The sequence below is a fragment of the Sminthopsis crassicaudata genome, chromosome 1 (assembly GCF_048593235.1).
Source record: "Sminthopsis crassicaudata isolate SCR6 chromosome 1, ASM4859323v1, whole genome shotgun sequence".
In the NCBI taxonomy this organism is placed as follows: domain Eukaryota; kingdom Metazoa; phylum Chordata; class Mammalia; order Dasyuromorphia; family Dasyuridae; genus Sminthopsis; species Sminthopsis crassicaudata.
Window position 1 is genome coordinate 699,773,906 of NC_133617.1, and position 18,676 is coordinate 699,792,581.

Genomic DNA, 18,676 nt, shown 5'->3' on the forward strand with positions numbered 1-18,676 from the left:
TAATGTAAAAAAATTACCTATGCATATGTACTGTCAAAAAATGTTATAATTATAAAATTAATTTTAAAAAATTTTTAAATCTTTGTTTTTGTTCCTAGTGTTTAGTTCAGTGATGAGTATAAAGTAGCTGCTTAATAAATGTATATTAATTGATTTGAAACCTCAAATTATGAATAGACCACGTCTTCTCTTGATATCCTGGAAATGTAAAAACAATGGAAACTGATGGCCATAATAATTCTCCTGCTTGTTTTCAAAGTTCATTATAGTCTGATCTCATGCTATCTTACCAACTTTAACTTTTCTTGTTCCCAGTTTCAAGGAGACCCTTCTCATTGATCACAACATAAGCCATGGTTATTCCTATTTCTTTAGGTTATTTGTTTCTCAAGAAAAACTCCACTGATCTCCTACATGATCATTTTCACCACAGCCTTTACAGAAAGTAGAAAAAATATTCAATTCTTCACCAGTTTCATAGGTCTTTATTACTCCCACCAAATGCAACAATGAGGTAGCAGGTATTTCAAGTCCCTCTGTTATAGATACACACAAACTAGGAGCAAGGAAATTTGAGTTCTCCTCCTAGTTCTGCTTAGCACATAGAAGGTATTTGTTGAATGCTTATGGACTGACACTTTATCTTGGTCTCAGTTTCTCATTCTGGAAAATGCAGGTAATGGTACTTAGCTGAGATAATTAATGGGAAGACACTTTGAAATGATTAAGAATCAGGCAAGCAAGCATAAGTGATAAGAATTATTATTGTTAAAGGAATACAGCAAAAAGGCCTAATTTCTTCCTTGGATCCTTGTCTAGCATTGTAGAGCTTTTTCCAAAATGCTTTCATCCAGAACATCGTAAGGAAGGGTGACATTCAATTTCCGGTTTTCCTCCATTGTCTGGCAGATGATTTCATATGCTTTCTTATTTCCTGACCAGCAACGCCGGGCCACCTGTCAATAAGGGTTTCAAAATGAGGTGGATGGGAGCTTCAATGTCAAAAACAAAGAGACTCCCACCCATTCCAAGTATAGACTCAAAGATTGTAACACATAGTTTCTTTGGATGGATACCATGTAAGAAATTTTCAGCTATATAAAGTTTCTCCTAGAATGCTGGGGCTATAGTCCCAGGCCTTGAACTCTGGAGCTGCTTAGCAGTGGCAAGGAGGTACACAAAAGAGATTGAGATGGGACTGGTGAACCCATGCTGAGATATTTTAAAACCATAAAGCTTGGAGTAGCTAGGTGGCACAGTGGATAGAGCACCAGCCTTGAAGTCAGGAGGACCTGAGTTCAAATATGGAATCAGACACTTAATGCTTCCTAGCTGTGTGGCCCTGGGCAAGTCACTTAACCCCAATTGCCTCAGCAAAAAAACAAACAAACAAACAAACAAAACAAACAAACAAATATATATATATATATACATATATACATATATGCACATACATGTATAATCAGATATATATAATCAGATATAATCAAATGTATAATAAGATAATTCTTTCAAATCCTGAAGACCCCTTTCCCTTATTCCATACTTTGTCCTACAAGATGTATCTTATATTTTATGACCTCCTCTCTTCTCCAGGGTGTCCTTTGATGTCTACTGATTTCACCTGGGAGCAAGGGATGCTTTTTTTCCATGGTTTTCTAACTCTTCTTCCAGGGACACACTTCCAGATAGACTTGGTACATATTAATGACCATGAAAAGGAAGCATCTGGATGCACAGAAGAATTTTTCTATAGGATCTGACTTATTGATTTCAAATTTCTCCACTGAAGTCATTAATTAAAGTGACTTCTATATTTTTTATATCTTCTAAAAGGCAAATAGCACAGTTTAAAGCATGGAGCAAACACCCAGTGTTCTCACTGAATGAATGCATAAACATTTCTCAGATTCCAATAAAATAAGAGATTATGAAGGGAAGAAGACTTTTCTAATGCAGAACATAAAATCAGAATATGAGCTGACTGCCTAAAAACTTGACCCAAATAATATAATCTATCTGCAAACACAAGAAGAAATGTCTAAAGTTTGGTGACTCCAAAATAGAAAATTATGTTTCTTAGCATAATTGTGGTAGAAGAACAGGCTGGATAAGGTTAGGTTGTAGAGAATATTGAATGTTGGATCAAAGAATATGGACTCAAATAATGTGGACTTGATTAGCTATTGGGATGTCACTAAGATTTGGAGATAGGGAAAGTGACATGGTAAAAATGATTGATTTAGTGGCAGTGTGAAGGATTAACAGAAATAGGAGAGAGATGGAGAGAAGGAAAGAGAGAGACAGAGACAGACTTGGAGAGAATTGGAAGGCTATATTGTCTTTGCCATAGCCCAAGCTGTAAGATGGTGGTTTTAAAAAAGATAAAAGGTGACAAGAGCAAGAGACATTCTAAAGGAAGAATTAAAAGAACATAGTGATAGAACTGGGAGAATGGAAAAAGGAGAAAGGGAAGAATCAAAATTTGAGGAACCAAGAAAAAATAATGGACCCTTAAAAGAATTAAGGGAACAAGGTTTGTCAATCTGCTTACTCCATTGGACACATCCCAATTGAGCATCATTCTAGCTTTCCGTTCAGCTTCTTCAGTTCCATCAAGCACTAGGCCAAATCCTCCATTTATTACTTCACCCCTGAAAAAAAGCAATTTTAAAAAATGAAATTCACTTATTCATCATTCCCTGAACATAGCTTATATAAATTTTCTACTACATAATTCTCAAGTGCCTTTCTACTTTCTGTCCATCTCTAGCCATACTTCTAGATACATCACAAAAGTCACATCCTCCATAAAAGTGTTCTGACAGTTCCACTTTTTAGACTGAAGTGGTCTTGGCCCTCCTCTGATTTTCTATACCACTTGTTCAAAGAATATGACATCAAGAAGATGTGGGTTCAAATTCTGATTTTGATGCCTACTTTTCTGGGTGATTCTGAGTGAGTCCTTTCACTGAGTTTCATTTCCCTTATGTATAAAATGGGTATAATAGTTCTTGTACTACTTATTTTACAAGTTTTTTTGAAGATAATATTTTGTAAACTTTGTAGCAATATGTATATGTTAGTTATTTTTATAACTTTATTACCTATTAGATAATTATCTTGAGGCACAATTCAAATCTTTTATTACTATTTTTCTATTTTTATTCATTGCTAATTTTTTACCATTTACTTTTACTATTGACTAAATAATACATTATTAATATTTATTATTTCCCAAAATATGTATCTTATCTCACCAACTAAATTACAAACTCCTTGACATTCATTCATCTTTGTGTACCCCACATCATAACTAGTATAGCCCCTCATCCTACCTCCATTCCCCACCACCCACCATCATCACTACATAATGGAAACTCAATAAATTCTTAGTGTTCATCTTATTATTTTTAGAAATTTGTCACAATACACATCAGGTAAGATTCTTACAGGATGTGAGAAGACAAATAGGGAGAAGGTATGAAATCTTTGAAAAGAGGCTGGAACTTTCTTTTAACTGGTTTTAAGATGATAGCAGTGAAGACTAAAAGATGTTTAGCATGAGAAACTCAGGCTCTAGATAGGAAAAAGCATGATCCAATGCCAGAGCAAATATTCAATGTCCTTTCCCATCATTTAACATCTTTTTCCCCATGCCTCAGTAACTTCCATCACTGCTGCAGTTGCTCTTGGCAGAAACTAGAGTAGGTGTAATGACTCTTCTGTTGTAAATCTACTGAGCTGTAATAACTAAAAATCCAAAGGCTTTGAAAAAAGGGGATAGAAGCAGAAGCAAAATGGCAGAGTGAAGGCAGGAATTCATTGACTTCTCCCCCAAATTGTTCTAAATTCCTTTAAATAATGACTCTAAAACAAACTTTAGAGCATCAGAGCACACAAAAAGACAGAGTAGAACATTTTCCGGCTGAAAACAACTTAGAAGGGCAGCAACCTGTCTCACCAGTTTGGAAATCTAGTATGCAGTCCTGGTGTAGGCCATGCCACACAGGCCTAGCTCCAGTGCCAGTTCTGGTTCCAGCAAAGTAGGAACTGGTCTAGGGACTTCTAAATCTGTGACAGTACTAGTGGCTTCCATCTCTCAGCCAAGAGACACCAAAGGCAAATTGGAAGGTTGGCAGAAAAGATTTTCATTTGGGTGAGAGGGCCTTGGGAAACCAGCATACCAGTAATGGGCATGGGCAGTGATGGTGATGGAAACTTCTAAAGGCCTCAGTTCACAGGACATCCCTTTACTAACATTGAGGTAAGACTCTTGCTCAATCAAAAATATAGATAGATTTTACTATCTAGATCTTAAGCTAAGTGAGGTAGGGACACTCCTAACAATTTCAGGGCAGAAAAGAGTGTTCATTGGCAGGTTCTTAGAAGACTCTTTGAAAAAAGCTGCACAAAACCCCTTAATATTGGGACAGTGCATCCACCACACTGAAAACAGAGCCCTACTTAATCAAAGAGTTAAAAGCTATCTAATCGGTTAGGAAAATGAGTAGACAACAGAAAAAGGTTCTGACCACAAAAAGTTACTATGGAAACAGATTAAAACACACTCTCAGAAGAAGATAACAAAGGCAAATCTAGAATATCCAAAGCCTCCGAGAAAAATAAAAATTGGTTTTGGGCTATTGATGAATTCAAAAGGGATTTTGAAAATCAAATTAAAGAGATATAGGAAGAGAATTGAAAATGTGGTGCAAAAGGAAATGCAAAAAGGTGACCTCAGACACAATACTTCCTAGCTGTGTGACTCTGGGCAAGTCATTTAACCCCAATTGCCTCAGCAAACAAACGAATGAATAAATAAATAGGAGAGGGTAGCTGGGAAATTCAGAAGGGGGCATAGACAAGTAGGGTAGTTTTATTACTGTGTTAAATTTATTATATATTTTTAAACTATGCTTTAAATAAAGCTTCATGTATAACTTCTTTTTCTCTTTTGTTTAATGAGATGCTCATGTTTTGCATGTTTAATTAAGCTATTTATTAAAAGAAAATAATTTTTTAAAAAACTGGCAAAGGGGTGGGGAGTTTGGTATGAAAAAGCAGATTTCAAGATAGCTTGGATATCTGTAGAAAGAGAAGAGCTCATGACCAAGCAAGGAATTGAGAGGATTACAAAAGATAAAACTGGTCATTTTAATTACATAAAATTAAACTAAAAGGAAAATATTATGCTGCGCCAAATCTTTCTCACATAATTTCTCCAATAAAAATCTTATTTCCAAGATATATGACTAGCAGCATCACACGCAAAAGACTAAGAGCCATTCCCCGAGTGACAAATGGTCTAAAAATATGAGCAGGAAGTTCTCAAAGAAATCAAGGCTACCTAAAAAAAAAAAAAAAAAAAAAAAAAAAAAAAAAAAAAAAAAGTTGCAGATCACTAACAATTAGAGAAATGCAAATGAAAGCAATTCTGAGATTCCATCTCTTATTTGGCAAAGATAGCAAAAAAAAAAAAAAAAAAGAAATGGTACATGGCACATGTTGAAGGGCAGTGGGAAAACAGACATAATGCTGTGCTGTTATGGGTCCAGCTCTTCTGGAAAGCAACTGGTATTATGCACATAACATTACGGAACAGCATGTTCAGTTCCATCCATCGGTACCACTGCTAGGTCTATATCCAAAGAGATCAAAGCGAGAGAAAGAACACTCATATGTATAAAAACATTTAGAGCATCTCTTTTCATTATAACCCCAAATGGAAATAAGGGAATACTCACAAAAATGGACAGTTTCAGAAGAGGCCTCTGTCAAATGGTACAGAATAAAGTGAACAAAAACAAAAACAAATGATACTATAACATCAATATTATATTGATATTTACATATCAATATGTATCAATATTGCAAAAATCAACACTTTTGGAACTTATAAACTCTGCTTCATCAGATGGTCAATCATGATCTCAGACTACTGATAAAGAAGACTAATATCCACCTCATGATGGAGAAATAATGGCATTAATATTCAAAAGAAGAAATGCATTCTTTGTATGTGAATGATGTGGGAATATGTTTTTCTTGAAGTGGTACAAGGATTCTATGTTTTTTTATTTTCCATGGAGCAGAAGGAAGGTAGGAGGGAGAAAAAAAAAAAGAATGCTTGAAAATTGAAAAATATTAAAAAGATGGCCCAGGTAGACAGTTGGATGGAAAGTGAATCATGCATTGGCTCACCAAACTTTAACCCTCTGAGGAGAGTTTCAAATCAGAGTTTTTCAAATAATCAGGAGACCTAAAGTATAATATCTGCTGTCTGGTGGTCCAGTTAGGGAAAAGCAGGGCAGTGCATTTGACATTTTCATTATTTTCTTTTGTAAATTCATCTCGTTTTTACTATTCATTTGTAAACTCCTTGAGACTAAGAATTCTATGGTATTTATTTGAAGCCCCTAACATAATGTCTCATACAGTAGTAAGCTGCTTTTTTTTTTTTCCCTGAGGCAATTGGGGTCAAGTGATTTGCCCAGGATCACACAACTAGGAAGTGTTAAGTATCTGAGACTAGATTTGAACTCAGGTCCTCCTGACCTCAGGGCTGGTGCTCTATCCACAGCGCCACCTCTATCCTAGCTACCCCTTGTAGTACACTTTTAAAATTATTTACTAAATTTCATTTAAGAATCTGGGAAATATGGCTCTGAAATGACTCTGCCCTTCTGGTTGACAAAAAGATGAGTTTATCCTACTAAAGAACAGTTTATAAAAACACAATTATACCTGTCCCTCCTTATCTGGCTTTGCTGGTTCTCTTTGAAAGGTAAAACTTTGAGTAAATCCAAATACTTGTAAACTATTTTTAGCCACAAGAAGGGAAGAATCTTATCATTGAGAACATTGTGAGGGAGGCAGCTTGCTAAAAGCTTCTTATAAAATGGTTGGGGAGAGGTTTCTCCCATTCTCTCAGCAATGGCCTTGTCCCCTTTCTTCCCCCTGCCAGCCATGGGGATTATAGAATCCTAAGACCTTGGAGATCACTCAGCCAAATTTTCCTTTGCTCCTCTCCCTCCTTTGCAAATGAGGCCCATATTTACCCAACATAATATTGACATAGCTAAGACCAGAATCAACTAGTCATAGTCCCAGCTGCCTGTCATTTTTCCTTCCTTTATACTAGATTATCACATCATATGCCCTCCACCTCTTGCTCCCCAGAACTTTTAGAAGTATTCATTATCAACATATCTGAGAAATTATGTCATGAGGCTTAGGGAGTAGGATGTCACAGAAGGTCAAAAATATAGCAGAAATGTCCCCACTTTCTATCTGAGAATATAGAGGCCTGAAAAGGTAAAATAACTTGTCCAAGTTCACACAGATTAATTAGTAACAGAGTCAGGCTAAGTTAGGGTGTCCAGATTCCTGGTGCAATAGCTTTTCTATTACACCATTCTGCTTGGCTGAGTAAACCAGAAACTAAGGGCAGCCCCTAACAAAGTTTGAACTCTGTTATGAAAAACCTATTACATTTTCTTTTCCCAGAACTTCTTACCATCCAACTCCACCTCCATTGTGTAAAGCCACCCACGTGGCACCTCGGAAGGCATCTCCCACGAAGTTCTGCACCGCCATGTCTAGGGAGAAAGAGAGCTCCAGATCCTATGATATTTTTCCACAAAAAGGAACCCCAACATGGCCATGACTTTTGCGATGGATAGAATAATGATGGAAATAAATAGTTCTCCATTTATTATGAGTCTGTTAAGAACTAGGTCTGGGAAGGTGCATGAACTACTAGGCAAATGAATGGTCCTTAATCATATTAAGTAATTTACATTTATATAATGCTGTAAACTTACAAAAAAATTTTTTTGCTGGAGCAATTGGGGTTAAGTGACTTGCCCAGGGTCACACAGCTAGAAAATATTAAGTGTCTGAGGCCAGATTTGAATTCAGGTCCTCCTGACTTCAGGGTTGCTACTCTATCCACTATGGCATCTAGCTGCCCCACTTTCAAAATATCTTTAAAGGACAACAACATCATGGTTCTCAATTCAATTCAATTCAAACTAATGAGCAATTACCAAGGACCTACTACATGACAGGCATTGTATTAGATACTAGGGATACAACAGCAGCATGGCTAATATGGAAATATGTTTCCCATGACTTTTAATGTAGAATTAGTATGCTCAAAGGGTAGAGAAGAGGCAGGATAGAGGAAGGGAATTTTGAACTCAAAATTTTGAAAATGAAAGTTAAAAATAATTTTTAAGTGTAATTGGAAAATATCAACAAAATAAAATGCATTAATTTTTAAGTAAAAAAATTAGTAACAATAACATGGTATTTCCTACCTTAACTAATTATTCTTGCTAGTTAGGTGCTACTTGTGACTTTGATCCCATCCTCTCCTATCTCCTCTAGAAGCTTACCCTACCCCTATACTTGAACCCTCTCTCTAACTTTCAAGCTTTCCCTATCTGCTTACAGACAGGGCCCATGTTTCTTCCCTTGATCCTGCCATCTCCCCAATGGATGGTTAATGTCTCTCCTTTGACTCTGTCCGTATTTTCTTCTCCCCTCATTCATCCCTTGATTCCTTTTGATCTTGCCTCCAACCTATCTCTCTTCTGAAATTACTTACTCCAAAATTAAATTTTTCCCTTAATTGCCATATGCCTAATATCTTTTCTTTTCTCTCAGCTTCTTTGCAGCCTTTGATAACCACCCACCCTCTTCCTTAGGATATATTCTCTTTATTTGGTTTTTATGACATTGCTATCTCCTAGCTTTAGTATCCTTTTCAGTTTCCTCTGCTGGGTCATCATTCATATTTCTCCTTTTATATATAGGTGTGTTCCAAAGTTTTAAGTCTTTTCTTTATCTATACTCCCAATAATATTTATCAGCTCCTATGCTTTCAACAGTAAGTTCTATGCCAATGATTCTTAGACCAATATGTCCAATCCCAGTCTCTTTTCTGAGCTCCAATCACATATTACTACTTACTACTAAATATTTCCAACCAAGAATGTCTTGTGAGTATCTCCAATTCAACATGAATAAGACAGAAGTCATTGTATTTTCCCTCAAATACATCCCTCTACCTAAATCATGTTTATTGAGGTTATCATAGTCCTTCCAGTCATTAAAGTACATAATATTGGGGTCATCATTAACTCTTCCCTCTCTGATCTTAAGAATGAAAATTGAAAAAGGCAATGGATTAGACCAAATGCACATTCAGGAGGCACATACTAGAGACTATACTGAAAGATTAATGTAGGATATCTGAAGAGAAAAGCAAAAGCATCATGAATCTTATTAATACTGAAAATGGCAACTAATTTTAAAATCCTTTTCCCTTTCCCTCATCCTACATATGATTTGTTTTGTTTTTAACCAATTATACCTCTATAATGTCCCTACCATCTGTCCTCTTTCTTACTACTTCCAAATTTACTTCATCCCCTCTTGTCTGGACTATTATAATATCACAGCAGCTTGTTAATTGGATTCACTTTTTCCAGTGTTACCCCTCACTAATCCATAATCCATATAGCTGCCAAATAGTCTTTCTATCCCATTGGTCTGACCATCTTTCTCATATGCTTGAGAAGCTTGGCTCTATATTTTGTCTAGACTAAAATGGTTTTTAAAGTCCTTCATAATCTGATCCCAACCTCTCTTTCCAGACATTTCACAGTATTCCCTTTCAAGCATTTTAAATTCCAGACAAACAAATATACTTTCTGTACCTGGAGCCTGGCTTTCTGCTTTCTGTGCCCTTCACTGGATAGCTTGCCTAACACACATGGAATATATTCCCTTCTCAATTTTGTTTTTTAAACTCCCTAAATTCCTTCATGAGCTTAGATAACACCTTCATAGGGAAGCCATTCATGATTGCCCTGGTTGTTAGTACTAGTTCATCTCAAATTATCATCCATTTACTCATCTGCTTACTTGTGTAACAGTCTTTCTGGAAACACTTAAACAGGCTGCCTTGTTATTAATAGCCATGGGGGGAAAATGTTCCAAATAGCTAATAATTAGAGAAATGCGGATTAAATTATCTTTAAGCTTCCATGTTATGCTCACCATATTGGAATAGGTAGCAAAAAAGGGAAAATGAATGTTGCCTTCTGAGAGAAACTAAGTTGCTAAGATGAAACTATCACAGTATCAGAACTGGAAATCAGAGATCTCTGCAGCAGCGAGTTTTTAAATCACTCTGAAGAGAATGAGTGGTGACAGCAGCAGTGGTAGAAAATGGAAGACTTTCTGGGGAACTGACTCTAAGCCATAAAGCAGCTAGAGCCTTTTCCTTTGCCTGGCCAAGATAATAAAGCCTAACAAGGAGAAACTGAGTTATGCCCACTTCTCAGAAAAACTACTCGAACAATAGTGAATTTATTCTACTGCTTCTCCCTTCTTTTTACTGACGCATGCAGCTGGTAGTATGGTTCATCTCTAAGAGTTTCTCTGCTAATTTTTAATTTTGCTTATTGGTCATTTATAATTTTAAACACTGACTTTCTAGTAAAGAGAAAATAGTTTTAACTGTATCTTGAGTTGTGTTTTTTTTTTTTTTCTCCACAGAATATGATTTGACTGTTGGAAAAGGAGGAGAGAAAACCTGTAAATAATTAATTACATCAAGTTGAACTGGTTGGAAAAATTCCCTTTCTTGTCTGTGATCAAAAGAATATCCTAGGGACTCAGAGTTCTATGAATTTTACTAATGATCTGTATGTTTATGCTTTCTTACTATGCAGAGAAGAGAAACCATATGGACTTGGAACCTTTGTCCTAGTATTTTTTTAAAAGCAACTCTCTTGAGTAAGTTATTTATCTCCCAGATGACAGGTTAGTTTATGCCTTTTAGGTTTTTTCCAACTCTAGAGGTGAGAGAGGGGAAGAATAGAGGCAATGACCTCTAAGAGGCAATGACCTCCTGAGCCAGAATGAAGGATGGGGAAAAGAGATAGGAATGGTCTAGTAAAATCAAACTACCTTCCACAATGGCATATGCTAGACAACCCTTGATTGGATACCCCTTCTTCCCTAATTGGAATGTGAGCTTCTTGAGAGCAGAGATTATTTTGTTGTTGTATCCTTAATAGATAATACAATGCCTTGTATATAGTAAGGTATATAGTAGGTACTTAATAAATATTTATTGGATTTAATCAAACTGTTTCAATAGAATTCATGTATCTATTCAAAGGATGAATCCAAAGGAATTCATGTAGGAAAAACTTTGAATTCAAAATTCAAAATCTTCCCAAAGTCAGAGCTGCATGTATCCTATCCTAATTATATTTCTGACCATGGTCACACAGGTAATAAATGCTGGAGTTGGGATTTGAACCCAGCTCTCCCCATTTTCACTCAATAGCTTTAATTCTGCCATGCTGTGAAGAGATCTGAACAAGCTCTAAAATCTTGGGTGTTCAATGTAACCTATTAGTGTACTTGATAACTAACTAACTGGTGTAACTGATGTAACTAATAACTAATAACTAACTTCCCTGAGGACAGAAAGGTGGTGCCATAGTGCATAGTAAATACTAGGCCTGGAATCAGGAATAATCATCTTCCTGAATTAAAATCCTGCCTCAGACAATTACTAGCTGTATGATCCTGGATGAGTTATTAACCCTGTTTTCTTTAGTTTTCCCTTCTGTGAAATGATCCAGAGAAGGAAATAACTATTTCAATATTTTTGCCAAGAAATCCCCAAGTGATATTATGAAGAGTCAGACATAGCTGAATACTGAACAACAACAAACTAATTTCCCAAAGGAATGAATTTGAATGTGCTGATATTCATTTGAATAAATATTGTTTCATTTTTATATTTATATTTCCATTGTTTAGCACAGTGCCTAGCACATAGTAGGCTTAATAAGTACTTGTTTACTGATTGATGAGTATTTTTGTTTAAAAATTAGTCTAGTTCTAGTCAATATTTTATACTTTTTTATCATTCAGAAATAATTGTTCAGTCAATAACTCAATTTATCTCCTACTTAAATGGCCAGTTTACCCATATAACCGTTGTTCCCTATTAATACAACCTTATTGATAGATATGGTTGTCCTCCTACCAAAGAGTAAGGTCATAAGAATTTTTGAAAATGTCAGTTGACTAATTTTTTTCATGTTCTCATAATCATTTTATCCTTTTGACAAGGTAAATAATATGGGTCATTTAACGGTTTTTCCACAGGGCTCTTGAATAACATTTTTGATATTATTTTAAAATACAAACTTTATAATATTTTGTGCTGTTGATCCTTCCTGGATGCCTTTTCCTTAATCCATCCAAACCCTGTCCATCTCTCAAGATTCAAATCAAATCCTCCTTCTTCCTGACTACTTTATTCATCTCAGAGCTTTTTCTCTCGAACCTTCATCATCCCTCTCACCTGCACAAAAAGCAGATCCATCATAAATGTTGGATGTTTCTCTGAAGGGACTATCTGTACCACTGACATCATGATGGTCTCGGCTGAGGACCACAGGAGCCTAAGTAGACAAGCAAAAACACTCAGCAAAGCCTTCTGATAGGTACAAATCAAAAGTCTATGAACAATGGTTTTCACAAAAAGAAAATATACTGTCAATAATCACACACAATGCCCTAGATCTGTAATAATAATAATAGAAAATGCAAATAATTAAAACAATTATGATATTTTACCTCACTCCCAATATGATAAAAAAAATTAAAATAATCAAAATTGGGGCTGTTGAGGGAAGACAGACACAGTGATATATTATTGATGGAGTTGTGGATTGCTTCAACTATTTTGAAAACAATTTGTAATTATGCAAGAAAAGTCATTAACCTATCAAAATACCTTTTGATCTAATGATGGACAGAGGTAGATACACCCAGAGAAGAAACACTGGGAGGGGAATGTAAATTGTTAGCACTAATATCTGTCTGCCCAGGTTGCATGTACCTTCGGATTCTAATGTTTATTGTGCAACAAGAAAATGATATTCACACACATGTATTGTACTTAGACTATATTGTAACACATGTAAAATGTATGGTATTGCCTGTCGTCGGGGGGAGGGAATAAGGGAGGGAGGGTAATTTGGAAAAATGAATACAAGGGATAATATTATAAAATATATATATATATATATATATAATAAAAAAAAATTAAAAAAAAATACCTTTTGATCTAGTGATCTCACTAGTGGACATATATCCCAAGGAGATCAAATACAGAAAGAAGGAATATGTCTATACAAAAAGATTCATAGATTTTTTAAATGTGATAGCAAAAAACTGGAAGCAAAGTCAATACACGTCATTTGGGAGTGAACAAATTATAGTGTATAAATGTAATGGAATGTTATTGTACAACAAGAAAGGACAAATAGGAGAAATAGAAAACTATAGAGTGAAAAAAGATGAACCAAGAAAACAATAGCTATAATGTTTACAATAATTAAATGAAACAATTTTAAAATAGCGTTTGATCTCAGATTAAATGCAATGACCATAGGCCATAAAGAAGAGATAATGAAACAAATTCCCTTCTCTTAGTGGACAGGTGGGAAGATGCTATATACATAGTTGATATTGTGATCAATTTGTCTAAATTCCTTCTCTTTGTCACAAAAGAGGATTGTTTTGGGATGAAGTCTATGAGGAACAAAAAAGAAACATTTTTATTAAGCACTTACTATGTGACAGTCATTGTGCTAAATGATTAAGATGTGGCAAGAGTTAACTGTCATCTTTCATATATATATATACACACATATATACATTATATATATACATATATACATTATATATATATGGATTTATCTATATTTATAGATATATGTCAATAAAGTAAGTTAGATGAAATTGGAGGGATGGCTAATGGATTAGTAACCATAAAGTATTTCTTTCCCTGGAGAAGGTAACAATACACTAAGTTAGTTGAATGAAGATAAACCTCTGATGGCTAAGAGTTAAAGACCAGAACATCCTGTAAAAGTTTGACTATCCTGTAAGACTTTTGGATTGTAGATATTCTGTGTAAATATTCATATTATAGCCCAAAATTAAAGCAGCCAATTTTCTCTAGCTAATTTCTACCTTTAATTAGGGCTTCTGTCAGAATTGGTTGATTCTTGGTTTTATTGAACTGATTTCTTTTCTTTTCTTTTTAAAAATATTCTTTGTTACAAAGAATGGCTCTTTAATTCATAGAGGGGAAGACACATGCTCAGAAATTAAGATGATTGTGAAAACAAATGATGGATTCAACTTGTAAAAAATTAACAAAATAGGGGCAGCTAGGTGGCACAGTGGATAGAGCATCAGCCCTGAAATTGGGAGGACCTAAGTTCAAAATATAGACATACATACATATATATCTATATATGTATAGATATATATGTATGTATAAACAAAATAGCTAAAATTTATTTCAGTCTGCAAGTCTATCAGACAATCTGGGTATTAACATGATAATTATAGAAAGGTAAAAAATAAAGAAATAAAAATTTATGAAGTAAAAAAGTCATAGAGATGCTAAGAAAATGAATCTTTTAGGAAGGACTTCCAAATGTAATTGTTTTGAACCTAAGAAAAACAATAAAAATGTATTAACCAATAAACCTATCTAATGTCAATAGTTTGAAATATTATCATTAGCTATTTAATAAGACTCAAAGGTATCAAGGTTCATCTGCAGTATATGGACTTGCTCTGAAGGATCGTGTATCTTCAGCTGGAGGGTTGCTGATTTCTCGTGAGTGGAGGATAAAGGTATTCCTATTGGTAATGATCTGCTTGAGGAAATAGCTTTATTGGTCATCCTACATGGATGTTAATGTCTATGTACGTCAACATATTATGTCTTATGTAATATATACATATAATGTATTATGTACTATGTGAGATATATTAGGTAAAGATATGTATGTACTATATAATTATTAATAATACTTATATTAATGTCTTTAGTAATGTTTATTTAATATGTATATTATTATATGTTAGTGGACTATAAATGTATGCTTTATATACATAAATATTTATTATTACATAACATGTAATTTACATGCTTAAATGATAGGGGACAAAGGCTAAGCAGTTAAAAAGCATCCTATTCATGAAAAGAATTGGATACACAATGCGTGTGTAATTTATGTCGGACCAACTGGGTTTCTGGACATAGATGGTGAAACATGTTACCCATGTCATGACAGAGAAGATGGGCATAGATCATTGAGCGGCATCCATTTTTTGGACATGACTACCATGTAGATTTGTTTTGTTTGATTATGCTTATTTATTATAAGGTTTTTTCCTTTCTCTAGCTTTTTCTAACCCCTCAAAAAGAAAGCCATGAAAACTGTTTTCAAATGCACAGAAGGGAGTCAGGAGGACCTGAGTTAAAATCCAGTCTCAAACACTAGTGACATTAGTCAAGTCATTTAATCCCAATTGCCTCCCAAAAAAAGGAAGAAAAAAAAGAAAAATATATACAGAAGAGAACAGAAAGAAATTCATAAGGAAGCATAGCTAAACAGGATAGTTTTGAAAATAATGTGTAGAATTCAGTATATACTTCTTAAAAAGCAAATTATGCCAAATTGAGATTCACATTTTCATACAGAATCCTGCATTTCTGCAGTGTATATGGAAATGTTCTGTTTGTGGGGGAGAGTGCTTCAGTTAAGGATAAAAAATAAAATAAAATAAATTGTGCATGATTGATTCAGGCAGCATGTATCATTGGTTTTTCTTGGTTAGAGCAGTTCCCTGGGAAAGGCCAAGACCTCAGACGTCTCCTGTTTCCCTATCATCATCCTTTCATGATGGATTTCACCTCACCTTAATCTTTCCTTGAGCGATGCCTTGATTAATAGCCACAGCAATGGCCACACGACCCTTCTGATCAGAGTATAGAATCCGTGCCTGGGAACCTACCACCTAAAAGATAAGAAGAACAAGTCAGTGAGGATGTGTGACCAGGCCATTTTCAGTGGGATCACATGTATGGCTGAAATCCACTGACAAGTTTTAAAAATTTGCAAAACAAAGAACTTTTCTCCAGGAAGGTTAAGGCACCTTTGTAGATATAATTCCATTCTCAGTTATAAAATCCCAAAAGGGAGGAAAGGATATAGTGATGATAGAGGGGGACAGAAACGTTGTTTTTCTTCATTTGTAAATGGTAAAATTATGTCTTGGACATCATCTGGGGCATCCATTCAGTACCTACTGATTATTGTTTTAAAATGTTAATTATCTTTCTATGTACTTCTGTTTTATGAAAATCGGCATGACAGTGGTTAGAGAGAACTAAGAAGATCCTGGTTCAAGTCTCACTAAGGATACATATGGGCTGTGTAGCCTTGGACAAATCACTTGGGCCCTTCAGTATTCTAGACAACTATATAAGAATATAAATTGAAGAGAAATTGATGCCCTGAATTGGAGGAGTTTGCTTATCTAGAAGTTCCCTATATCAGTGAAATTATTTGATCAGTCATTATACCAATTCTTATGCAAAGATCTGTTCTTAATTTGGAAAAAAATGGGGGAGGCTTTTTTTAAAAAACATATCTGTATACCACTACATTGTCTAGTGCTAAGAATCAGGCATGAATTTTGCACCCACTAGAATTGGGATGACAATCCTGCATTTATTTTCCTACATCTATTTTAAATTTACAGACATAAAATCTCAGAAGTGGAAGGGACCTCAGTTCATCTAGTTCCAGTAATATCTGAGTAATAATCCTCTCCATAACATTATACAACAAGTGCTCACTCATACATCTCTTAAAGAGTCTAAGAGTCACAAGAAATAACACAACATTATAAAGCATGAAAAAATAGAAGACAATGTGAAACATAAGAAAAATGGCAGATCTGGAGAACAGATCAACAAGAGAAAATATAAGAATAATTGGATTGTCTGAAAGTTGTGATGAAAAAGAAAACCTTGACACAATAATGCAGGAAATAATCCAAGAAGATTATCCTGTAGTGATAGAACATGAGGGTACAGTAGAAATACAAAAAATCTACCAATCAACACCTCAATGAGAAACACACAAGGATATTATTACCAAATTTCAAAATCCCTAGATCAAAGAGAAAATTTTGCAAGAAACAAGAAAAAAAATTCAAATATACCAGAGCTACAATTGGATTTGCAAAATTTAGCAGCAGCTACAATAAAAGACCACAGATCCTGGAATTATATCTAGCAACAATCAAAAGAACTAGGCCTGTGACCAAAAAAAGCATATCCAGCAAAATTATGTATAATTTTGAATGAGAAGAAATGTACCTTCAATGAACTTGTAGATTTTCAAGACTTTCAATCAATCAAACACAAACTTGACAGAAAATTTAACATATAAAAGCCAATATCAAATATCAATTTAAAGGAACTGAACATGGACAAGTTGTTTTTTTTTTTTCTTTTTTCTTTTTTTTAATATGGGAAATGTAAACTATATGCTTAAGATCACATCAACAATAGGGTGACTCAAAAAAAAAAGATTAGCAGACTTAAGGTAAAAATAGTAATCATGTTATACAAATGAGGTGCAGAAGACTCAGAGGCGTTAGAGAAGGGGGAGGATGGCTCACAGTTCTAAAAACCTATTCACATTAGGAATGGATTCAATAGGCAACTGTCTATCTATCTATCTATCTATCTATCTATCTATCTATCTATCTATCTATCTATCTATCTCTATATATCTATATACCATGAAAGGTGTATAAATAAGTGGTGAGTGAAGTGCAAATGGAGAAACAAAGGTGAGGGAAGAAGACAAGGGAGGGATCCTTGGGTGGAGGGAAATTAAGTAATAATAGCAAGTTATGGAGTAGAGTTTAATAAAAGAGTCAGCAGAGTTAGAAAAGATATGTGTGTGTATCTACATATGTATATATAAATATAAATTTTCTTAACTATAGCCGGCTTGGGAGGGCAAAGTATATATATATATACTTTCTTGATCTGGTAATTTGTTGTTATATATTTTAAATCCTTCCTGATATTCTGCTTGGCACATGACTATATATATATATATATATATATATATATATATATATATATATATATATATTTATTTATTTATTTATTTTTACATGACTATATTCTCTTTTGTTTTGTATTCCTTTTCTGTTTTTCTTTTTTTCTTAAAAATCTAGGTAAACTGTGCCTATAATATTCTCCTGAAATACCAGTTTAGTTTGTTTGGTTGTTGAGATGATTTGTTTGTTTTTGCCCAGAGGAAAAGGAAGATGTGAATCTTGGTTTCATTGGTAATTCTTTGGGTCAAAAAGTATTCACTAATAGTGACCAGCTACTCGTCTGTAGCTTTTAACTTTAGAGATTTTCCTGGGACACTCAGAGATTAGCTAACTTCTTCACAGATCTTTTAAGGTTGGCCCTCTCTCTGACACCATGCTGCTTTTTTGCTTTTCTAGTTACCATGTCAACAAAGGAGATGAATCTGGCATGGTGTGTCCTGACTGATCATGGCTTCCCTTTCAGATGTGTGGGGCTGAGGATAGAGTTTTGGACCTGCAGTCAGAAGGAGCTGAGTTCAAATATGATCTCAGAAACTTAGTCATTGTGTGATCCTGGGCAAATCACCTAGCTTCTGATAATAACCTATCTTAATTTTATCTCAATTTCAAAATATCTTAAAGT

At 34.6% G+C, this 18,676-nt stretch overlaps 1 protein-coding gene across 1 annotated transcript in view; it reads right to left on the minus strand.

Moving 5' to 3' along the window:
• Positions 1-465: 465 nt before the first annotated feature.
• The window catches only part of UROC1 (urocanate hydratase 1), a 48,714-nt gene continuing 30,503 nt past the window's right edge, over positions 466-18,676 (minus strand). The window contains exons 16-20 of the mRNA XM_074283810.1: positions 15,829-15,927; positions 12,404-12,503; positions 7,520-7,601; positions 2,555-2,654; positions 466-956 (exon numbers count right to left, since the gene is read on the minus strand). Coding sequence (XP_074139911.1) covers positions 816-956; positions 2,555-2,654; positions 7,520-7,601; positions 12,404-12,503; positions 15,829-15,927 — 522 coding nt within the window. The 3' untranslated portion in view covers positions 466-815. The remainder of the gene's footprint in view (positions 957-2,554; positions 2,655-7,519; positions 7,602-12,403; positions 12,504-15,828; positions 15,928-18,676) is intronic.